General features: G+C 37.7%; 1 protein-coding gene across 12 annotated transcripts in view; it reads left to right on the forward strand.

The window, feature by feature from the left end:
• The window catches only part of RBFOX2 (RNA binding fox-1 homolog 2), a 275,598-nt gene that overhangs the window by 69,084 nt on the left and 183,663 nt on the right, over positions 1-22,851 (forward strand). For all 12 annotated transcript variants that reach the window (XR_005365632.1, XM_038550702.1, XM_038550705.1 and 9 more), the window contains exon 2: positions 19,979-20,029. Coding sequence is in view for 11 of the 12 variants with exons in the window: in XM_038550702.1 (XP_038406630.1) it covers positions 19,979-20,029 (51 nt within the window). In the remaining variant the exon portion in view is untranslated. The remainder of the gene's footprint in view (positions 1-19,978; positions 20,030-22,851) is intronic.

A 22,851-nucleotide genomic window follows, 5' to 3' on the forward strand; every position in this document is an offset into this window, starting at 1 on the left:
TTTTTAAATGCCAAAGCTGTGAAGTCTTCAGTTCATGGAAACACCAGTTAGAAATAAATATCGCAACACAAACAAATTTGTTAGTGGTTATCAATTGGCATATTTAACCATAATAAATATTTGGATAATTGTGTCTATTATTTCATTCTGATCCAAATGAAGATAATTATCAATGATTGCACAAAGTGAATTTCATATTCTTAGGTAGCTTTCTAATTAGTTGAAAGAACCCCAAACTTGGAATTGGAAGACTCAGGTTCCATGCTCCTTTTTGTTGTTTACTGCCTGTGAGACCTTGTACATGTCACTTTACCTAAAGAGGTTGGAACTTGAGTTTCTCTTTTTAATCAAATGAGAATAATGTTCTCTATTTAGCAGCATTGTTATGAATAAGAGGATGTGTTTGTTAAAAGTTCTGCCCCTCACAGACTATAACTATGAGAAAGCCATTTAAAACCTTCTTTTACTTTGCTTTTCTTATCTGTAAGGTCTGTGTGTTGAGTGTGGGATGAGGTGAGAAGAGTGCAGATAAGGGAGCTGGGTTAGAATTAGATGGTCTCTGTGATCCCCCCTGAGACCTGTGTTCCTATAATTGTCAGACCTGCCAATGTTTTGTAGGTGGTGAAGTGTTATGTACAAATAAGGCGTTGTTTCTCATTATTGTTCTTTAGCTGTGGTATCCTGCTAAGGAACAGGTACTATACACGTCACTTTGCATGTATTTTCTCAGTTAATCTTTGTAACAACTCTGTGAGATAGGTGGTGTTATTTAGAAGGGGAAGAATTTGAAGCTCAGAGATGAACTAACATTTCATGATCATGGATGTTTGAGTATCACGGACATAAGTCAGTGTGATACAAACAACTGTACTTCCTTTTCTCTACTATGCATGGAATTATTTGTGACACGTCAAAGCTAGGACTATTTGTGGGCTTATTATGCTGTAGGCAAATTGCTTCTTAGGCCTATTATGAAGTAATGAGGAAATTCATTAAAAATTCTTTTATTTTGCTAACCTGCAATGTATCTAGAATCATTGGGAGAATATACAAAGATATATATGATGTAGTTTGAGAGCTTATGTTCTATTTGGAAATAGAAGGCATAGGCACATACATAATTCATTGAGAAATCAGTCTGTGGCAGAATAAAGTCAACTAATGCTCAGTAAATGCTGTAGTTGTTTTAAGAAGGGAGTAGTTAGTATGGGCTAGAGGTTGTTTTGCAAGCTTTTATTTTGACCATGACCCATGATACCTATTTTATGTGATAAACTAGTATTATATAAATATTTATTTAGATATATATGTGACTAAAGCAAGTTTCATGGAATAATTCTTACCCTTACTAAGTGTACTTGATTTTCTTATTAAAAATTTTATTGTAGTCTAGTCTAATGATTCTTGGAAGTGTGGCTGATGGAGCCCTCAAGGCACTTTGTAAAGGGGAATCTTAAGGTCAGAGCTATTTTTATAATAGCACTGAGATATTATTTTCCTTTTCCACTGTGGTGATACTCACACTGATGTTGCATAAGCAATGATAGGTAGAACTGCTGACACCCTAGCAAGAATCAAGGCAGTGGGACAGATTGTACTTGTAGTCATATTCTTCACCACCACACACTTGCAGTTAAAAGAAAAAAAAACAAACAAACAAACCCAGTTTGACTTATGAATGACCTTGATAAAGCAGTTACAATTATTACTACTATTAAATTTAAACCTTAATTGTGCATCTTTTTAATATTCTATGTAGCAAACTGGGTAATACATGTAAGACATTTTTGCATATTGAGGGTTATCTCAAGGAGAAACACTTGTGTGATTGTTTGAGCTGCCAGCTGAGCTAGCCACTTTTTCATGGAACACCATTTTTGCCTAAAAATCAAATTGACAGAATATTGTTTTATAGACTTGGTTATTTGGCAGACATCTTATTAAAAATGAAGCGAGCCTGTTTTCAAGGAAAACAATGACAATATTTGTTATCAATGATAAAATTTGAGCTTTCATGGAAAATTCTGATTGAAATTAGAATTTCAGAAAACTGTGTCCTGTACAGTGGGCTTGGCACCTCTAGTACTTAGACTTTTTTGATGATAGTGATGGTGATATTAGTGAATGTGAATATTTTTGGTATTATGTAATGGAATATGTCAACATTTAGAAGATCTTTTATTTTTTATTTTTATTTTTTTAAAAGATTTTATTTATTTATTCAGAGAGACAGAGAGAGAGAGAGGCAGAGACACAGGCAGAGGGAGGAGCAGGCACCATACAGAGAGCCTGATGTGGGACTCGATCCAGGGTCTCCAGGATCACGCCCTGGGCTACAGGTGGCACTAAACTGCTGTGCCACCGGGGCTGCCCTAGAAGATCTTTTAACGTAGTGAACCAGTATTTTATAAATGAACATAATGTTCAATAATCGTAATAGGTAAAAATCTATTCAAAATGCAAGACGGGGCAGCCCGGGTGGCTCAGCAGTTTAGCACCGCCTTCAGCCCAGGGCCAGATCCTGGAGACCTGGGATTCAGTCCCACGTCAGGCTCCCTCTGCATGGAGCCTGCTTCTCCCTCTGCCTATGTCTCTGCCTGTTTTCTCTCTGTGTGTCTCATGAAATAAATAAAATCTTAAAAAAAAAAAAGCAAGACAGATCAATGGATTTTGATATAACAGAGTATGAAGAAGACTATTATAATACTCCTACCATTTTTTAAAAAAGTAGGCTCCATGCCCAGCATTGAGCCCAACAGAGGACTTGAACTCACAACCCTGAGATTGAGATATGAATTGAGATCAAGAGTGAGAAGCCTAACTGAGCCACCAAGGCACCCGAATACTCCTATCTTTTTCAAATACATATCTGTGGAAGGCCAGATTTTCTACTGTTTCAGCCAAAATAACATATTAGCACAAATTGCAGAAACAGGAAATTCTGGCCATCTTAAGTTGGATGTAAATATAATGTAAAATGTAAAACAACGAAACTGTTCTCACTACATTTTGTTTTTGTTTTTATAAAATATAGTTAATTTTCATAAAATATTTTTATGTTAGCATAATGGTTTATTTTTGGTATTTTAATTGGCAAATACTTTAAAAATTACTCAGTTTCAGTTTTAGTTTTTAATAGGCAAATACCAATACTTACAACCCACATAAGCAAAACTTCTTTGGAAGCTTTCATAATTTTTAAGAAACTAAAGAGATCCTAAAAGAAGTTTGAGAATTGCCATCCTTTTTTTTTTTTTTTTTTTTTTTTAATAATAATTGAGACAGGGATCCCTGGGTGGTGCAGCGGTTTAGCGCCTGCCTTTGACCCAGGGCGCGATCCTGAAGACCCGGGATCGAATCCCACATCGGGCTCCCGGTGCATGGAGCCTGCTTCTCCCTCTGCCTGTGTCTCTGCCTCTCTCTCTCTCTCTGTGTGACTATCATAAAAAAAAAATAATAATAATCATAGTAATTGAGACATCTTTGGTATGTCATGAATGGGTCTTAACCCACAGCTTGAAAAAGTACTGAGCTGGAGTTACAGGAATTACCTTGTGAAGAGAAGTAGGACTTCGCTAGATTTTACCTAAGTTTAACTGCTGTGGAAGAGCACCCTAAGATTTGAAGTAAGTTGAGTAGTTTTTATCTGGAAATAGCTATTTGCCATCATCATGCAAACCCCATTCAGATCTTCTGTGAGTTTCCCTTGTGGTTTCTTCATGCCTTTCTCACTCCATTGTCAAGCATGTACACGTGTTCCCTCTGGGCCTCATATTGATGTTTTATTGCATGATTCATGTTGTATTTATTTTCATGCCTCTCTTACCAGACTATGAGCTCCTTAAGAGAAGAATTAGTAACCTATTTGTCTCTCTATTTCTACCATGGTACTAGACCCGTGAAGATTGCTTAGTAAATGTTTGTTGAAAGAATACAGAAATGCAGAGGAAAAAGGAGTGATCAGGTGAGGTCAGATTTAGGATGTTTGGAGCCTAATCATGTAAGCAGTGGAGGGCCATTAGCATGGGAGTGATATGGATGGCGTTTTCTTGAAATTAAACCTGGCTCTGGCTAAGAAAATTGGGAAGTGGTGAATGGAGGTTGTTGAATCAGCAAAAAACTACTATTATAGTAATTTAGCCTTAAGTCAGGTGACCCTGGCCTAGATTAAGTTGAATGCTTTTCTTATAGCTAATGAAAGATGCGTATCCGGAAGAATATTTACAAAATCCTACACATAATAATACCCATGCTACCTAACATTGCATACTTATAATATCCTGAATACTGTGCTGAGGGCTCAAGGTGTATTATCTCATTTAATCTTCACAGCATCCTTGAGAAGTACTTTGTTTCCATTTTTTGATGGTTAAGTAAAAATAATACATGTTCATTGTTGAAAAATTGGAAAATACAGATAGGTAGAAGAAAAATAATGTGTATCACTTGTAAATCCAAAGTCAATACCAAAACGTAATCACTAAACATTTTGGGGTATACCCTTTTAGACTTAAAAAAAAAAAAAAAAGATATGTCTATGTGCTGAATATATGGTTGCACATAAGGAAACCCTGAATATGAGACTTAGTGCTGTTTCCCCATTGAAAGGATTGGCTGACCTAAATATATAAGCTTTCAGGGATATGTCTCTAAAATAGGCAGATGTCTCTAAAATGTTAATTTTGTTTATTCATCCATATCCAAAATAATATACAAAATTATATAAGTAGAAACATGTTTTGAAGAAAATACATACTCTCCTGTATCAGTATCTGTATCATTGCTTAGAACCATTTGAAGTCTCAGATAGTTTTTTAGGACATATGTTGACATACAGCACTCTCATATCTATTATAGCTGCAGATGATTTTATTTCAAGCTGTATATATCCATTCAGATGACTTCAGGAAGATGGGTTTTCTTTATTTACACCATACAGTATACTGCATTGCTTAAAAACATTGTTTTTATTGAGATGAAAAAAATTTTAAAAATATTTTATTAATTTATTCATGAGAGATACACCGAGAGAGAGGCGGAGACACAGGCAGAGGGAGAAGCAGGCTCCATGCAGGGAGCCCGATGTTGTACTTGATCCCGGGACTCTAGGATCACAACCCAGGCCGAAGGCAGGTGCTAAACCACTGAGCCACCCAGGGATGCCCATATTGAGATGAAATTCACCAAAAATTAACCTTTTTTAAAGTGAACAGTTTGTTGGTATCTATTATATTCGCAGTGTTATGCAACAATCACCCCTGTCTATTTCCAAACATTTTCATCACCCTAAGAAGAGCCCCATACCCAGTAAGTAGTGACCCTCCTTTTCCCCTTCTCCTCAGCTCCTGACAACCACCAGTCTGCCTTCTGCCTCTATGAATTTACCTATTCTGCACATTTCATATAAATGTGACATTTTGTGTCTGTGACATTTTGTGTCTGGCTCTTTTCACTTAGCACCATGTTTTCAAGGTTCATCCATATTGTAGCGTATATTAGTACTTTGTTTCTTTTTATAGCCAAATCCTATTTCTTTGTATGTATAATACACAATTTATCTTCTCATTAGTTGATGAACATTTGTGTTCTTTTCACCTCTTTGCTGTTGTGCATAGTGCTGTGATGATCCTGTGTGTACAAGTATTTGTTGGAGTATCCATTTTTGCTACTTTTGGGAATATACCTAGGAGTGGAATTGCTAGGCCATATGGTAGCTCTATATTTAACTTTTGGAGGAACCACCCACCTGGTTTCTTTCTGTAGCAGCTGTAACATTTTATATTCCTACCAGCAATGTACAAGGGTTTGCCAATTTATTTTTAATGAGGAACACAATAAGATGGGGAAAGTAAAGAGAAAATATGTATGGCCTTTGAGTTTATTAGAGCTTTGTATCTCAGATTTTGCCTGATGGGCTTATTAAATATTTAGCATCACTTCAGCACTAAGAATGAAATTTAGCTTAGGGAAATGTATCTAATCTATTTTAAGTGGTAATAGACTAAGAAGTGAAGATCAGAGAAGTGAGAGAAGGGAAATTTAAATAGACTTAAAATTCCTTCAAGGCAGAGAACCTATTCATCTTTGTGTCCCCTGCATTTAATAAAATGCTTAGCATGTCATAGGTTGTGTTGGGGGTCCCCAAGACTGTCCTGGGTCCAGTGATTCATTAGGATGTACAGAACTCAACATATAGTTAATACACATGGCTTGCAGTCATTGTCATGACTGTGAATTTATAACAGTGAAAGGTTATAAAGCTGAATCAGCAATGGGAAAGAGTGCGTAGAGGTGAAGTCCAGAAGAAATTAGGCTCAAGCTCCCAAGAGGTCTCTCTCAGTGGAGTCACACAGGATTTGCTTACTTCCTTCAGCAGTAAGTTGTGACAATGTTGTCTGCCAAGGAAGTGAGTTAGAGAAGCAGTGCTGAGATTTTTCTTTTGGGGGTGGTGGTGGTGGGAGGGTATAGGTGGGAAGGGTAGTTCACAGAGGGAACTCTACCTACTCTACACCCCAAATCCAGACTCTCAGAAGGAAGTATTCCATATAATCTGTATTATTTGCACAATTTAGGCATGGTGGGCCAGTCTTTTATCAGTTCTGGGGATAGGACCCTCCTGAAATGAAATCTGAGTTCTCAGACACCAACCAAGCCCAGCCTTTCAAGCTGTCCTTTCTTTTTTTTTTTCTTTAATATAAATTTATTTTTTATTGGTGTTCAATTTGCCAACATATAGAATAACACCCAGTGCTCATCCCATGAAGTGCCCCCCTCAGTGCCCGTCACCCAGTCACCCCCCCCCCCCCGCCCACCTCCCCTTCCACCACCACCCCCCAGTTCGTTTCCCATAGTTAGGAGTCTTTCATGTTCTGTCTCCCTTTCTGATATTTCCCACTCATTTTTTCTCCTTTCCCCTTTATTCCCTTTCACTGTTTTTTATATTCCCCAAATGAATGAGACCATATAATGTTTGTCCTTCTCTGATTGACTTATTTCACTCAGCATAATAACCTCCAGTTCCATCCACGTCAAAGCAAATGGTGGGTATTTGTTGTTTCTAATGGCTGAGTAATATTCCATTGTATACATAAACCACATCTTCTTTATCCATTCATCTTTCGATGGACACTGAGGCTCCTTCCACAGTTTAGCTATTGTGGCCATTGCTGCTATAAACATCGGGGTGCAGGTGTCCCGGCGTTTCATTGCATTTGTATCTTTGGGTTAAATCCCCAGCAGTCAAGCTGTCCTTTCTAAAGATGGCAGTCAAGACTTCTACATTCTTTTCCTTTCCATAGGTATTTTAGTTCCTTAAAAGGTGTTCCTAGGTTCAAGTTCTGTGAAGAAAACTAGATGCTATCATAGAGAATTAGCAGGGACTTTAGTGTCAGACAGACCTGGTTATATTACTGTAGGCAAATTGCAGTTTTCTGAGCCTTATTTTCTTACTATAGAAAGGTATATCACAGAGTTTAATGAGAACACCAAATAATAATGTATAGAAAACAGTAAACATAATGTCTGTCCTGTGTATAGTAAGTGGCTGTTAACATTGTGTTTCAGCTTGCCTGTATTAAGAAATAAAGAGACCTCAATATAGTAGTAGGTATAATATAATGTAATAATATGATATATGATAAAATATCATTGATATAATTAATATATAATAGCAGGTACCCCTAGGGTTGGGATAAAGCACCCAGACAGAACTGTCCCCCCACCCCCTTCCCCATCCCCTGCATCAGGGGCTGAGATCTAGATTTTGTTGGAGAGGACATGGCTATGGCTCTCTTGAGTGGCAGAGAGCTAGCTGTCTGAGTCCCTGTGATGCCAGACCTGCAGAACTTGTTGGGAATCTGCTTTTTTAAAAGTTGCCAGAAATCTACTTTTGAGGGTGCTCTACTTTTCTCTGCCATCCAAAAGTAGAGCATTCCTATGAAACTCTTTGTAAGCCTACATGGAGTAAAGAAATGATTACCATTAATATATATGGAAAAAGGGGATCCCTGGGTGGCTCAGTGGTTCAGCGCCTGCCTTTGGCCCAGGGCGTGATCCTGGAGACCCGGGATCGAGTCCCATGTCAGGCTCCCGACATGGAGCCTGCTTCTCCCTCTGCCTATGTCTTTGCCTCTCTCTCTCTCTCTTTCTCTCTCTATCATGAATAAATAAATAAAATATTTAAAAATATATATATGGAAAAAATTTGAGCATTTATAGACCCTAAAAATAACTTCTCTTAGGTGTTTTTGATATCTTCGGACACATCATGCTAACTCATACACAAAATAGAGCTAAAGCACTGTTGCTTACAGATACAGTTCAGAGATAGGTGGCTTGGTGCTGTGAGGCTGAGTGTGGTTTCCCGGGAAGGAGCTTGGTGGTACCACTGTAGCTGCTGGAGGTGGGCACTGTCTCTGTCATGGCTTGCTGCAAGACAGACACTGAACACTTTTCACTTTCTACCTTTCTTTGTGAAAGCAAAAATCCTCTTTGGATTTCTTTCAGTTAGCAAAACCAGATACTAATGTAGGTTTTCTTTAAAGCTGAGTGCTGTAAGGCTTTCAAAAAGAGGAGGACACCTGTCTTGAGGAAAGCTATTTACAGGGAGTTGTCTTACCAGATCTATACCAGCCCAAAGGGAGTTCCTGAGGGAAAGGTACTGGCAGCTGGGTGCTGCTACCTACTGTTAGGTGCTTCAGGAGCCAGGAAGGAGGAAGACCCCTTGTCTTGTAGGAAACTGCTGAGAAGGCACATTGGGACCTGGAAACAAAACCCTTTTCCCCTAGAGTGTGTCTCCTGGGCCCTCTACTGACGCAGCTTGACTACACGCGTGTCGACAAAGGAAAGATTTCTTAAAAGGCCCAGATCCATTTTCACAGAGCAGGCAAAAAGGATGTATTTGAAGCTGAGAGTCAGCTAATGGATAACCAGCATATGGGTAGGATACATATTTAATTCCAGATGCTCAGAAACCAGGAAGAATATGGCAAATAGAGATTTAAGGAACTTCAAATATAAGTAAGCCACATGCAGAACCCCCTGAATTTGGACCTGCCTTACACCATATATAAAAATTAACTTTGAATGGATCTAAGACCTAAACACAAGATCTGAAACTATAAAACTCTAAGAAGAAAACAGGGCTAAATCTTCATGACCTTGGATTTAGCAATAGATTCTTGGACACTTAATGTCCAAGAATGGACACTTAACTTATATGACACTTAAAAGCATAGATTTTAAAAAGATAAATTGAACTTCATGAAAATGAAAAACTTTTGTACATCAAAGGATGCATACATACCATCAACTCAAGGGAAAAGTAGCCCCAGATGGGAGAAAATATTTATAAATCCTATATCTAGCATGGGATTAATATCCAAAATATTTAAAGAACTCCTACAACTCAACAACAAAAAAGCAAGTTCTATGTTGTTTCATGGAAGGTATCTTTGCCACAAGCATTTTTTTATGCATAACCAATTGGCTGTAAGGCAATTTTATGGTAAAAGATAAAAAAAATAACTGGTTGACAGTTTGACAGTTGTTGGTTTTGTCAAGTGGTTGACAGTTTGGTTTTATTTCTCTTGACATAGTACTCCCATTTTTATATTATATAAGTCTTAGCCTCCCTGTGGTCCATATAGTGGTGCAGAGTTTTGAACCTGTACTTCCCGTAGAACTTTGTAATATCTGTTGGCAAATGTGACAGGATGCTAAGAACAGCAGTGTAGAAGGCTTTCACAATGCAATATAAAGCCTAGTTGTAAATAGACATCCTAGTATTTGGAAACTCTTCTATTGAAGGAAGAAATTTTAATGAAAAAAGGAGAAGTGAGATGCTGGACAAGACCAATCAAGAGGCCAAAAAAAAAAAAAAAGAAAAGAAAAAGAAAGAGTATAATACTGTGAATGAAAGACTTTAAAGACAAGCGATAGGTATAATCCACAACACTATTGCTATGAGTCTACACGATACATTTCAAATGTATTCAAGTATTTTGTATTTCTCAGTAGTCTTTTATTATTCATTTTCATGTTTCATTATGTCCCTCTTATCATTTGTGAATTTATCTTTTATGGCCAGAATTTATCTTTTATGGGAATTTATCTTTATGGCCACTTAGTTATGTAGTGAACATGTTTGCAGAAAAAAAAATGCTTGTGGCAAAATCGCTTATGGCGAAAATACCAGACATGAAAGAAACAGCCTGATTAAAAAATTGGCAAAGGACTTGAATAGAGATTTCTCCAAATAAGAAATTACAAATGGCCAGTAAGCAGTTAGAATGATTCTCAACATCTCTAATCAAAGGGGCAGTGCAAATCAGGATGGCAATAGAATGGCTACTGAAAAAAATTGAAAACCCGAAAATAAGTGTTGGTGAGGATGTGGAGAAATTGGAATCCTTGTGTATTGCTAGAGGGGATGTAAACTGGTACAGCTGTCGAGGAAAGGGGTATACGATTCCTCAAAATGTTAAACAAAAATACCCATAATGCAGCCTACTTCTACTTCTGGAGGTATACACACAGACCTGAAAGCAGGGAGTCCAATAGATATTTATGCACCCATGTTCTTAGTCGCATTATTCACAGTAGCCAAGAAGTGGAAGCAGCCCAATATACATGAACAGATGAATGGTTAAACTGAATGGGGTCTATCCATACGATGGAATATTATTCAGCCTTAGAAGGAAATCCTGACTTGCGACATAGTGTGAATGAACCTTGAAGACATGGTAAGTAAAAACAAGTCAGTGACAAAAGGATATGATTCCACTTACATAAGGTTCCTAGAATAGTCAGATTTATAGAGACAGAGTATAATGGTGGTTGCCAGAGGGTGGGAGGTGGAGAATGGGGAGTTTAATGACTACAGAGTTTCAGTTGGAGAGTTCTGGAGACACTAGTGTTGGCGACGCAATATTGCGAAAGTACATAATGCCACATAACCATACACTTAAAAATGGCTGAAATGGTAAATTTTATATGTCACCACAATTTTTTAAAAGAAAAATAGGGGGATTCCTGGGTGGCGCAGCGGTTTGGCGCCTGCCTTTGGCCCAGGGTGCAATCCTGGGGACCCGGGGTCAAGTCCCATGTCGGGCTCCCGGTGCATGGAGCCTGCTTCTCCCTCTGCCTGTGTCTCTGCCTCTCTCTCTCTCTCTCTCTCTCTCTCACTGTGTGCCTATCATAAATAAATAAAAAAAATTTAAAAAAAAGAAAAATAGAAACTGCTGAAGAATATTTATAGAACAATCTCAAACTTTAGTACCAGAAGGGGTAGATTTTATTATTAATGTACTTCAAAATATAACTTGGTTATGATTGTATTTTAATTTTAAAAAATAATAACAAAATGGATTTGTAAAGGAAATTTAAGACCTGGGAGTGTTAGCCAATCAGGAATTGATCCCAGCAGAGTGGACTGCTTAGCTGTATGAAGCACATATATATCACCTAAAAGGCCAAGTTGCTTTGGTCTCCGTAGAGCTAATCTCACTGGTTTCTATTGAACGCTGGAATGGATTCACAACATGACTAATTTTTACATCTAGTTTTTGAACACCTTCAGTGTGCTGGATGGCCATTTGCACATATTTCTAAAGAACTGACTTTAGAGTAAGCTAAGAAAAATTGAAGGTTAGTTATTTGGAAATTTGTGACTTTGTAGGAATGAATTTGAATTTTTCTCTCGAGTCATTTGCAACTGATAGACACGGGGGTGGAGAAAGAATTCTGTGGAACTCTTTCACTGCATGTTAAATACTGTGCCGGATAAGCTGACCACAATTATTTCAGTTAATCATCACAACTTTATGAGGTAAAGTTTATTTATTACACATTTGAGAAAATTGAGGCTCAGAGAGTTTAAGTAATTTGCCCAGAGTCACAGAGTTAGAAAGTGATACAACCAGTATTGGAGTCTACGTCTCTTTCACCCCCAAAGCTCCTGCTTTCTGGGTTGTATCATGGAAGGAGCTACTCATATCTGCAATTAGCAGAGTCTGAGGTACGACCACTTCTCTGACTTGAGAGGCAAGAGTTCTTAGCTCTGGGTTCTCTTCTATCTGCTTAGTCGAAGAACTTAGGCCAGAGCACTTCTCTTTGAGCATCAGTCTCCTCACCTATAAAGAAAAGGGGTTTGATTAGTTATCTCTTCAAAATCTGACACTGTTACTGAAAAGAGGGAATTTTAGTGTGTTCCAAATAAATCCCTATGTCAGATTTTAACATGAAACATTTTACTGATACAAGGCATTTTTTTAAACTTAAAAACTTCAACTTGGGGTTGAAGGTGGTGAGTGTGACAAAGTACCTTTCATCAGTTGTCTTCATCGGGATGTAGAATAAATTATGTTTTATTTTATTGGAGAATGAAAACTTAGTTTACCAGTTAATAGTAGGACTTAGGTTGGGACTGTGTTGTTAGATACTACCAGATTCATATCCCTGTAAGTCTTCATCTTATCTCTGAGTACCTTGAACCCTGTATTGCTTGGAAACAGAAAGATGCCCTCTGGTTATTTAGCAGTCTCTCTTCCAGAGCCAAAGGTTGCTGTTGCTAGGATTGGTTTTTGCATGCAGTAGCACATGGAAGTTAGGTTCACCTTCCGTTCCTGTGGTGTTCCCTTCCATGTCCATACTTGACAAACAGTGACTTTGGCTGCAAAACAAGGTAGTGAAGTATCTTGGGAAACTTGATTTGCTTCTTTTTCCAGCCAGTGTGGTTTAAATCAATCTGTCCTTCCATTGTTAAATGTGCGTAGGGTAACTTGAAGTTCATTTTCAACCGCGAATAAGTCAGTGAAAAATCTGGGTTTGTTACCGTTGCCCAAGTTTTGTTTGTGGAGGACAGCTTCATTTCTTTCCTTTGCTGCTTTTTTTTTACTCCCCTCTCCCCAAATTGCCTGGTGTCAAGAATTTACTTTGTTCCATTCTCAGTATTTTTCTTTTCTTCCATTTTGTGAAATGGGTTGGATTTTGTTAGACACAAAAGAAAGACAATGGGTGGATTTTTATTTGTCTTTTTAAAAAATTGCTTGGTTGTCACTGCATTGTGCATTTCTGGTTTTTTCTATCCTGCTCCTAGCCAGCCCTCATCAGTGATAGAAGCCAGTGAGAAATACCCTTGTAATAAATTTCTGGACATGGAACATGCAATCTGTTAAGCAGGTGAAACCAGGAGAGATTGGCAGAGGGTGTCTTCCTTAGGCTCTGGTTAATGTTCTATGGATCATTCCATTGTTCAGAAGTTATGGCTAGAGTATTCTGTCACTGCTATATTTCTGTATGAATGCAGGGAGTTTTCGATCTTCAGTGTTGTTAATTTCTCCTAATACTTCTCTTTTAACTGTATTTTAAAAATGCTTAAGGAAGCCGTACCTTTTGCTTTTCCTCTCAGGTGTAGTATTTTGGGTACTTTTGCAATCGCCAGATATTTGGCTAATCATTCAGAAATGGTATTGATTTTCAGAATCATTTAGGAAAGTGGCTTTAGAAAACATGCTGACTTGTAAGCATGCCATCAGTCACCGTGCTGAGGTGTGGTCCTTCAGTGAGCACTCACCCTCCTTCCCACACACATTGTTCCGGAAGATCTTCTGGAGACTTGAGGTTGGTTTGTTGTTGAGTTGTTTGTTTTAGTAGATGTTAGTTATCAGTCACGTTATCTTGTAATTATTGTAAGTTTGAACTCTTCAAGGGCAAGGACACTAACATTGCACTGGTCATAGGCAATTGTTCAATTATTCTTACTGAATAAGGGAAAGATTATTTTGCCCAAATGAATTTTTCAAACATAGGTGCATGTGGGAGCCTCTAAGGTGCCTGTGAAGGAATAGAAAGGTGCTAATTTTCTTCTCTCAGTGTCCACTCTATATCCATGGCCCACCACAATTCTATTTGCCCATTACTCAAGGAGCCTTCTATTATTCTTTCACAAGGCCACTAAACCAGAAGCTTCTAAACAGGGTTAATTGCTGACCTCTATAGTCACTAAGGATTCTTATGGTTGGTATTTTTTTTTTTTTTTAAGGTTCTATTAATTTTTTGAGAGAGACACAGAGAGAGAGGCAGACACAGGTAGAGGGAGGAAGCAGGCTCCATGCAGGGAGCCTGATGTGGAACTGGATGGGCCCTGGGCTGAAGGTGGTCCTAAACCACTGAGCCAGCCAGGCTGCCCCGGTATTTTATTTCTTATATGTTTTTATTTTCAAGCAGCTTCTCTGCCTCGGCAGAGTCCGTTTTGAACTCTTTCAGTCTTGCTAGGCCAGAACTTTTGCTTACAGAGGCACATGCATAGCTGCTAAAGCCTTTTCTCTTGGAGCTTAACACGTCTGATTTCTATCCCATCTGTTCCATTAGCTAGCCTTGTAATTCCATCTCTGCTTTAAATACCAGTTATTATTTTTACACTGATTAAAAACTCAGATCTGCACGTCTTAGATGGTCAGCACCATCCCAGGGCCAGAGGAGTGTTCTTTACTGGTTGTCATGAAGCAGCAGAAGCCCTGGGTACAGAGTTAAGAGCTAAGTGTGAGGACAGCTCAGTCATTATCATTAGCTATTTGGCTTTGAGCAAATCACTTAATTTTCCTGAGATTCAGTTTTGTTATCTGTAAAATGAGGGTTATAAAACCTATTTTCTGCATTGTGAGGACTAAATAAGATTATATGAATGTGTTTGTAAGTTATAAAATCTTATGGAACACTGGTAATAGTGACTTTTTGGGTTCTTTATAATATTCCAAGTAATACGTGAATTTTACATTTTGTAAAATTGAAACAGTTCAGATAAAGCATGTTCTCTTGGCCTTCCACAAATCTTCTCCCTTATGCATTTATTACTCTACATTTATTTACTTTTTATATGCATGTAGAAATCCCTCTTTTTGTATTATAATTGAGAAAAAATACACTGCTATTATTTAATATGTCACTAGGTAGTTTGTAGAGATTTTACCTTTTTAAAAACTTGTACACAGGGTGTTGAAATATAATAATTAGCACTATTTCTCATTGTTTAGTGAGACCAAGGTTCTTACCAAGTTTTCACTATTACAAACAGCAGTGCATTGAAGGTCTTCGCACATGCTTCTTTGAGCACACACGCAGGAGTGGCTACAGAGGGCAGAGATGGGAAATTACAAGACGGTATGTGTACTTAGCATTTTAATGATTATTGTCAAATTGCTTTCCAAAGCAGCGATCTCAATATACTTATTATATTCCTACTATTAGATGTGAAGGTGCCTATTTATTCTTCTTGCTAACTCATGATATTTTTGTTTTCATTTTTGCCAGTTTCATGAGTGAAAAATAATGTCTCAAATCCAAAAGAATGTTCATAGACATCATGGTTTTGTGAGTGCAAAGAAAAAGCATACCTGGAAACAATTTAAAAATCTATTAACAGGAGAATAAGACAGATGAATAAATTGTGACATAGTCATAAGATAGAATTCAAAATAGGGGTCACAGTGAGATAGAGTAAGATGCATAAGGGGAGATGAGCAAATTTCATAGTTTTGAGCAAAGAAAAGAGGAAATTGCTAAAGAGTACATGTGATAAAATCCATTTCTATAAATTAAAAAAGTGCAAAGTTAATGCATTATGAAGAGACAGATTTTTACATGATAAAATTAAAAAATAAAATAAGCCTTTGTCGTTAAGGGTTGGCCACTTTCATAGGCAGAGAGTCTCTGAGGGCTGGTGAGTAGGAACTTGACTTTGCTAAGGCCGGTGAAGGAGTGAGGCCATTTGCTCTGACATCTATCTGTGCAACCTGTTAACAGAAGTGTTAACTTCTGACAATACCACCTTGTAGGTTTGATTTTTTTCCTTATAAGAAGTTCTCAGCGTTGTCGAACTCAAGAATATAGTTTCTATGTGGGATATTCTCTGGGAGTGATGAATGTTAATTTGTTTTTGGGTGTTTTCCATTACTTTCTTAATCATATAATTTCTTTATCAGACAATCTAGGAATAGTTACTTTAAAAAAAATAATGTGGAATGGTTATTGTGGAAGAGAACTTGATAAAATGGAAAGAATAGGGATTTGGAGTCAAACAGACCTGGATTGAAAGGTTTTTTTCCCCCACCTAGTACCTATGTTTTGTTACCTCCTTTTTTTTTTTTTTTTTGCTGCTTTCTATTCCTCCTCCCCTCCATCCTAAAATTATACCTGATTTAATTGCTCAGTGTCTAGTAGTTATCACCATCTTTATTATAATCATTGTTAAAATCTGATGTTGAAGTAAATTACAGAATGTAGAACAAACAGGACACTTACTTGTGGATTTCAGAAGGAGCCCTGTTCTTTTTGTTACAGTCTAAGCTGTATGTCTCCCCTGTAAAAATTAGTATGAGTGTAGCTAACTATGTATGTATGGCCCATTATTATCCTTACTATTGTTAAATAACAGGTTGATTGACATAGAATTCACCGGCTATAAATCTTACCCTTTTAAAGTGTTAGTAGTACTTTTTAGTGTTTTGGTAGTTTTTAGTATAATTATAAAGCTGTGTATCTGTCATCACTAATTCCAGAACGTTGTCATCACCAAAACCAAACCCAGCACCTGTTACCACTCATTCCCCATTTCGCCCTTTTATCCCCTAGAGCTGCTAATCTCTATTCTTTCTCTGTGCATTTGTTCATTCTGGATATTTCATATAAATGGAGTCATACAATTTGCTGGGCTTTTTTTCCACTTAGTATGGTGTTTTCAGTATTAGGTTGTATCAATACTTTGTTCCTTTGTATTATTACCCAATAACATTCAATTATGGTTATATCATACTTTATTTATCCACTCATCAACTGGTGAACATTTGGATTGTTTCTACTTCTTGGAAATTCTGAAGTAAAGCTGTTATGCACATTTCTGTACGAGGTTTTGTGTGGATCTGTGTTTTCAGTTTTCTTCCTTACACCTAGTGTGGAATTGCTGGATCACATGGTAACTCTGTTGTAACATTTTGAAGGACTGCCAGACATTCCAAAAGTGCCTTTACATAACACTTTATGTTTCTACCAGTATGTATGAGATTCCACTTTCTCCACATCTTCACTGAAGTTTCTTTTTTTCATAATGAGTGTGAAATATTTTCTCACTGCAGTTTTGATTTTCATGTCCCTAATGACTCATGAGGTTGAGTAGCATTTCATTTATTGGCCATTTGTATGTCTTCTCTGGAGAACTTTTTGTGCAGATCCTTTCCCCATTTTAAAATTCAGATGGTCTTTTTAAGAGTTCTTTATATATGTTTTGAATACAGGCCCTTTATCAGACAGATGACTTGCAGTATTTTCTTCCATTTTCTGAGTTGTCTGTTCATTTACTGATGGGAGTCCCCTCTCACTTCATTGAGGTATAACTGACCTCTTACATTGTGTAAGTTCAAGATGTACAAGATTTTTTTTTTAAGATTTTATTTTATTCACCAGTAATACACAGAGAGGCAGAGACATAGGCAGGAGGAGAAGCAGGCTCCTTGTGGGGAGCCCGATGCAGGACTTGATCCCAGGACCCCGGAATCACCACCTGAGCCAAAGGCAGATGCTCAACCACTGAGCCACCGAGGTGCCCCAAGATGTACAAGATTTTGATTTGGTGCATTTACATATTGGGAAGTGATTACCAACACAGTCACAGTGTTGGCTAACGTGTCATATAATTACCATTTATTTTTTATGGTGAGAACATTTAAGATCTGCTTTCTTTGTACCTTTCAAATATATAATATAGTATTATTAACTATAATCACTTTGAAAGACATTAGATTCCCAGAATTGATGGTGTCTGTTGACACCTTTTGAGTCCCAGAAGTTTTTAATTTTGTTGAAGCCTGATTTAACTGTTGTTTCCTTTGTCACTTGTTTTTTGGTCTTCTACTGAGGAGACTACTGTTTAACCAAAAGTCATAAAGATTTGCTTCTGTGTTTTCTTCTAAGAGTTTTATGGTTTTAGGTCTGTGATCTCTTTTGAATTAATTTTCTATACAGTGTAAGACCGCATTCCAACGTCATACTTTTACATTTGGATATCCAGGTGTCCCAGCACCATTTGTTGAGAAGACTGTTTTTTTCCCCCATTGATTTTTCTTGGCCCCCTTTCCAAAATCAGTTTATCATAATTTTAAGGGTTTATTTTTGGACTCTCAGTTGTAGCACATTAGCCTATATGTCTATCCTTAGGCTAGTATCATACTGTCTTGATTACTGTAGCTTTGCAGGAAACTTTGAAATCAGAAAACATGAATCCTTGCTTTTCTTTCTCAGGATTGTTTGGCTCCTCTAATTTTCTTAGTCTATTATCTTTGGTGTGCTTTCTCTGAGGAGACTTAACTTATAAATATCCAAAATAGAGATTTAGGAATCAAAAAGAGAGAACATGGATTGCCTGTGATCGAATTAGTGATGAATGCCAAAATAACTTCAGCTTATTGAACTCCATTTATTTATTTATCCATTGTTTTGTGCCCACTGTGTGTTAGACACTGTGCTAGATTGCTGGGTGACTGTGATGAACAGACATGGGGTCTCTGAATTGAGCTTATGTTGTCCCTGGTTTTCATGTTTTTGAATGCAGTGTGGATTTTTGATTATCAAAGATAAGGATATCTTGTCAAAGCAGATGTACCATTAGTTGGAAAGTGCTGTCTTGCAATATATGAAAATCGTATCAATGCAAATTCTTAACCTTGTTATTCTGCCAGTGGGAATGAAAACATAAATGGATGGAAGAAGAGGATGAGTATTTTCCAAGTAATTGTGTTGAGCACATTGAAAAAATTACAAAAGCACTTGTGTGTGCACATGTATCTCCTCCCACTTAAAAGTTCACTTGAAGGCAAGGGCCTTGTGTTATTCACCTTTCTTACTCATAATTATTAGTTATCTAACAGTACTTTTAAAATATTAGGTGTCCAGGGAGCCTAAGTGAGTCAGTCAGTTAAGCATCCAACTCTTGATTTTGGCTCAGATCGTGATCTCAGGGTCGTAAAATTGAGCCCCGAGTTGGGCTCTGTGCTGAATGTGGAGCCTGCTTAAGATGCTGTCTCTTTCTCTGCCCTTCTTCCCTTCTCCCCTTTAAAAAAAATATTCAGTATATGTTGACTGAATGATTGAATGGGTCAAGCCATGAATGACCCAATGCTCATGCCATATGACCTTATACTAAATTAGGGTTTGCACAGCTTGTATGGACTATCATTCTTGTCCTCAAGGATCTTGATTTAGTGGTTAATGTGAAGATGAGATACTCAATATGATATACTTTTACAAAAATAAGATTTATTGAGTTGTAAATAATATGAAAAGGACATTGTACAAGTAGCTTAAATACATTTAAATAAATATATACATGTTAGGAGTCACTTGGGTCCATTGGGTGATATAGGGTGGTAGAGGAAGTCCTCTGCAGAGACGGGATTTCATGTAGGGTTCAAAGAACTGAAGGAACACATAATGATAGGGAGTGCCTAAAACTTCCAGGCCATGGGGTGGTTCTCAGTAGGGGGAGCGTGTTCAGCTCTCAGTACCGTTCAGCCAGGAGACTTCTGGGAGCGTGTGAATGTTTTTGGTTGTCCCAATGTTCGTGATTCCTACTACCTTTTAGTGGTTAAGGGCCAGAGAGGCTAACATCCCACAGTGTGAAGTTAGGAGTTGATTTGCCCCAAATCACAGTGGCTCCATGTTTGAGATATATTGGGAAGGAAACAAATTTAGCTCTACTGGGAGGAAAATAGTGTTTATGAGTTGTGTTTTGAAGCAAATACTATCTGTTTGGTTTAGTTTTTGCCATTGTAGAGGCTGAACTTGGAGAGGTATGTAGTTAGAGTGGAAGATAGCAATGGAACACCTTAGGAACTGTTGTAGGAATTTGTATTTGATCAGTTTGGATGATTTTGGTGATTCTTAATGTTTTCTTTTGTCTTATAGTTTAATTTTCTTTTCTTTTTCCTAGAACGAGCCTCTGACCCCAGGTTATCATGGATTCCCAGCACGGGACAGCCAGGTTGGTATTCCTGTTTATAACTCAGATGGTGTGTGTGTATGTGTGTGTGTTCATTCTAAGGATGCAGTGGTGGAGAGTGTTTCCTGAAATAATTTTGGAGAGTGATATGATTAGTTTCATCAATGAATTTACATTTAGAGATACAAATAAAAATATTTTTTTAATCCTAAAAGAATTGTAATCACATTATTGAAATTGTGGATATTACAGGGGGAAAAAATCACTCAAGCACAACCATAATTGCTTTTGTTTTTTCTTCTCCAGGCTGTATAATAATTTTTTAACCTGGTTTTCTTGATGTCTCATAATTCTAAGTGCTGGGCTTGTTTCTTAATTCTCTGCCACTTAGCCCCTGCCTGCACAGATTTTTTTGAGTCCTTGCAATAATCTGCAACAAGAAAATTCCATTCTCCTTCCTGGGGGAATTCAGCCTTATGGTTTTAATCAGTGAAGGCTTGGTTGAGAGAGGGAAGTTTCTGTTGCCTTTCTTTGTTAGATAGGGAGGATGATTGGAAAAAAGCCCAGGCCCTACTGTGGGTAGAGCAGTACTGCTTCCTATGAGACATCATCTGGATGCTTTAGGTGAGTGTATAAAATGCCTTCCCTTTCCTTTTGCTATTAGAAACCTTGAGCAGATGAGGCTGAAGCCGAGTTAGGTTAGAAGAACAGGTAAAGCTGCCTCAGAGGAATGATGTGGCTTAAGATACCTACCCTCTGAAATTTGCCTCCTTGCTGTTTGGGAGTATTGATATTTTTCAGGAGATTTGAAAGGATAGCTCATAGCAATATCTTTGAATACCTATCCAACTTCCCCATAGAATTGTCCAAAAAAGCCCCTATTATTAGGCTCGTCCAAAGGACATGTATCATTGGAGTGCTAAATAGAGGGGTTGACATAGTTCTTTCCAGAAATTACTTGAATCTCATCAGAACCCCTGCAGCTGATCTTATTAACAACTAGGATAGTCCCATAATTAGTGGTCATCTATTTGAATATATGCTCAGTTCTTGTACTTTTGGTGCTGGTTTGGCATCACATCGGCCCCAGGTGGGGTATGGAGAAAAAGGACGAGGGAGAGTGTTGTTGTTCTTGGTGTTCATCTCCCAGGGGGATCATCACTGTCGGAATTGAAGTTTGTTCTTATGGAAACTTTTGTTAAAAGATATGGTCATTTACTTCAAACCTAAAGAGAATAATATAGAGGATATTTTTTTTTTTCTTTCTGGTTTGGGTCTGCTCTAGAGCTTTTGAAGCTGTAAAATTTATGCCCTTTGATATTAATTCTATATCGTGGCCATATATCAGGAAAAGTACTATTTTCTGGAGATTCAGCCTCTAGAGGTTCTGATTGAATAAGTCTAAGATTGGGTTTAATCATTCACATATTTAGAAATCTCTATAGGTGATGCTGTTTTATAGCCAGAGTGGAGAACTGCAGTCTTATGGGCTACTTTAAAAAGAGTGACATTTTCTGTTTCATCCTGTTCTTTAACATAAAGATAAAACCTAAAGGATCCTTAAAACATAAAAGATCATGGCATCTCTATTTAGTTTTGCATACCAATGCATATGTTTACTTATTTATAAAATGTTGCTTATTTGGGATATAGGCTTATTTTAGATATAGGAAGGTAAAACTAATTAAAGTATGGGAACAGACGTACTGAGTTTAAAAGGAACTGGAAGGTACTGTATAATGCTGAGTTCTTCCTGGAGGGATTGCAGATCAATAAGAAACTAAGCAAAAGGAATTAAGAGGAATTTGTTAAAGCACAAAAGTCCTCTTGTTGCTTGGAACTGCTTTATCTTTCCTTTCTCTTGTGGTAGGGACCCACTTCTGTAACCTGCACCTTCATTACTTATACTCTCTCTGCTGTAGGTCTATGCAGACCCTTTTGCCATAGTTTAAAGCTGCTAATTTACTTTGAGGCACATTCTGATGGTGACAGGCTTATATTAGTTTATTTTCTTGGGCTTTATTTTGTTCTCCGACTGGATCTTTGAATCAGAGATCTTAGAGCAGTGCAAACAGGCAAATATTGAATAGCTGCTTGTTGTATTTGATGAATACAGAATCCAAATGAGTACTGCTAATTAATGCGCCTAACCTTGTGAACTCTCACTTTGTGCGCTGAGGTTTGGGAGGCATTTATCAGTGTGCAACACTGGTCACCGAGCAGCCTGAGGTGGGCAGAAATTGAACTTGTGATCTTTACATCTCCCCAGAGCAGTTTGGTTCAGCAAATCCAGGAGCAGGGGGATAAGGTAAAGGTGAATTTTTATTGTGTTTTTGTCCTCCTTATTCTTTTGCTGTTCCTTTCTAAACAAATAGGAACCTTCCCCAGACAGGATTTTTATCAGCATCTCTGGGTGATTTTAAAAGAGACAAAGTTACAATCCTAATCCTCCTAAAGCACTGTTATCAGTGCTTTCCCACCTCCTCCTCACAGTTATCTTTTGAAGTAGAAAAGGCAAACACTTCCTTTGGACAGAGGAGGAAACTGAGGTGCACACAGATAAAGTGACTTATCCAAGGTAACCATACCAGTTAGTAGCTGCATAAGAACTGAGATTTGTCTTTCCTTTGTTGAGGGCCCTTTCCTCTGTCCTGGGGATTGTTCCCTCACACAATGAAAAGTGTGGTCATGTATGTGTGTGCCTGCTCACTCCCCTACTTCATTTATCATTTGGGGGCTTCATAGGCCTCATGAAGCTCAACCATGGTCCCTGGTTAGGGATTATCCCCCCTGAATTCCTTAGCACCAAGCAAACCAGCATCTCACTGTTTAGTGACCTTATTCATCCTGTTCTGTAAGTTCCC

Source organism: Canis lupus, chromosome 10, assembly GCF_011100685.1.
Source record: "Canis lupus familiaris isolate Mischka breed German Shepherd chromosome 10, alternate assembly UU_Cfam_GSD_1.0, whole genome shotgun sequence".
Taxonomy (NCBI): Eukaryota; Metazoa; Chordata; class Mammalia; order Carnivora; family Canidae; genus Canis; species Canis lupus.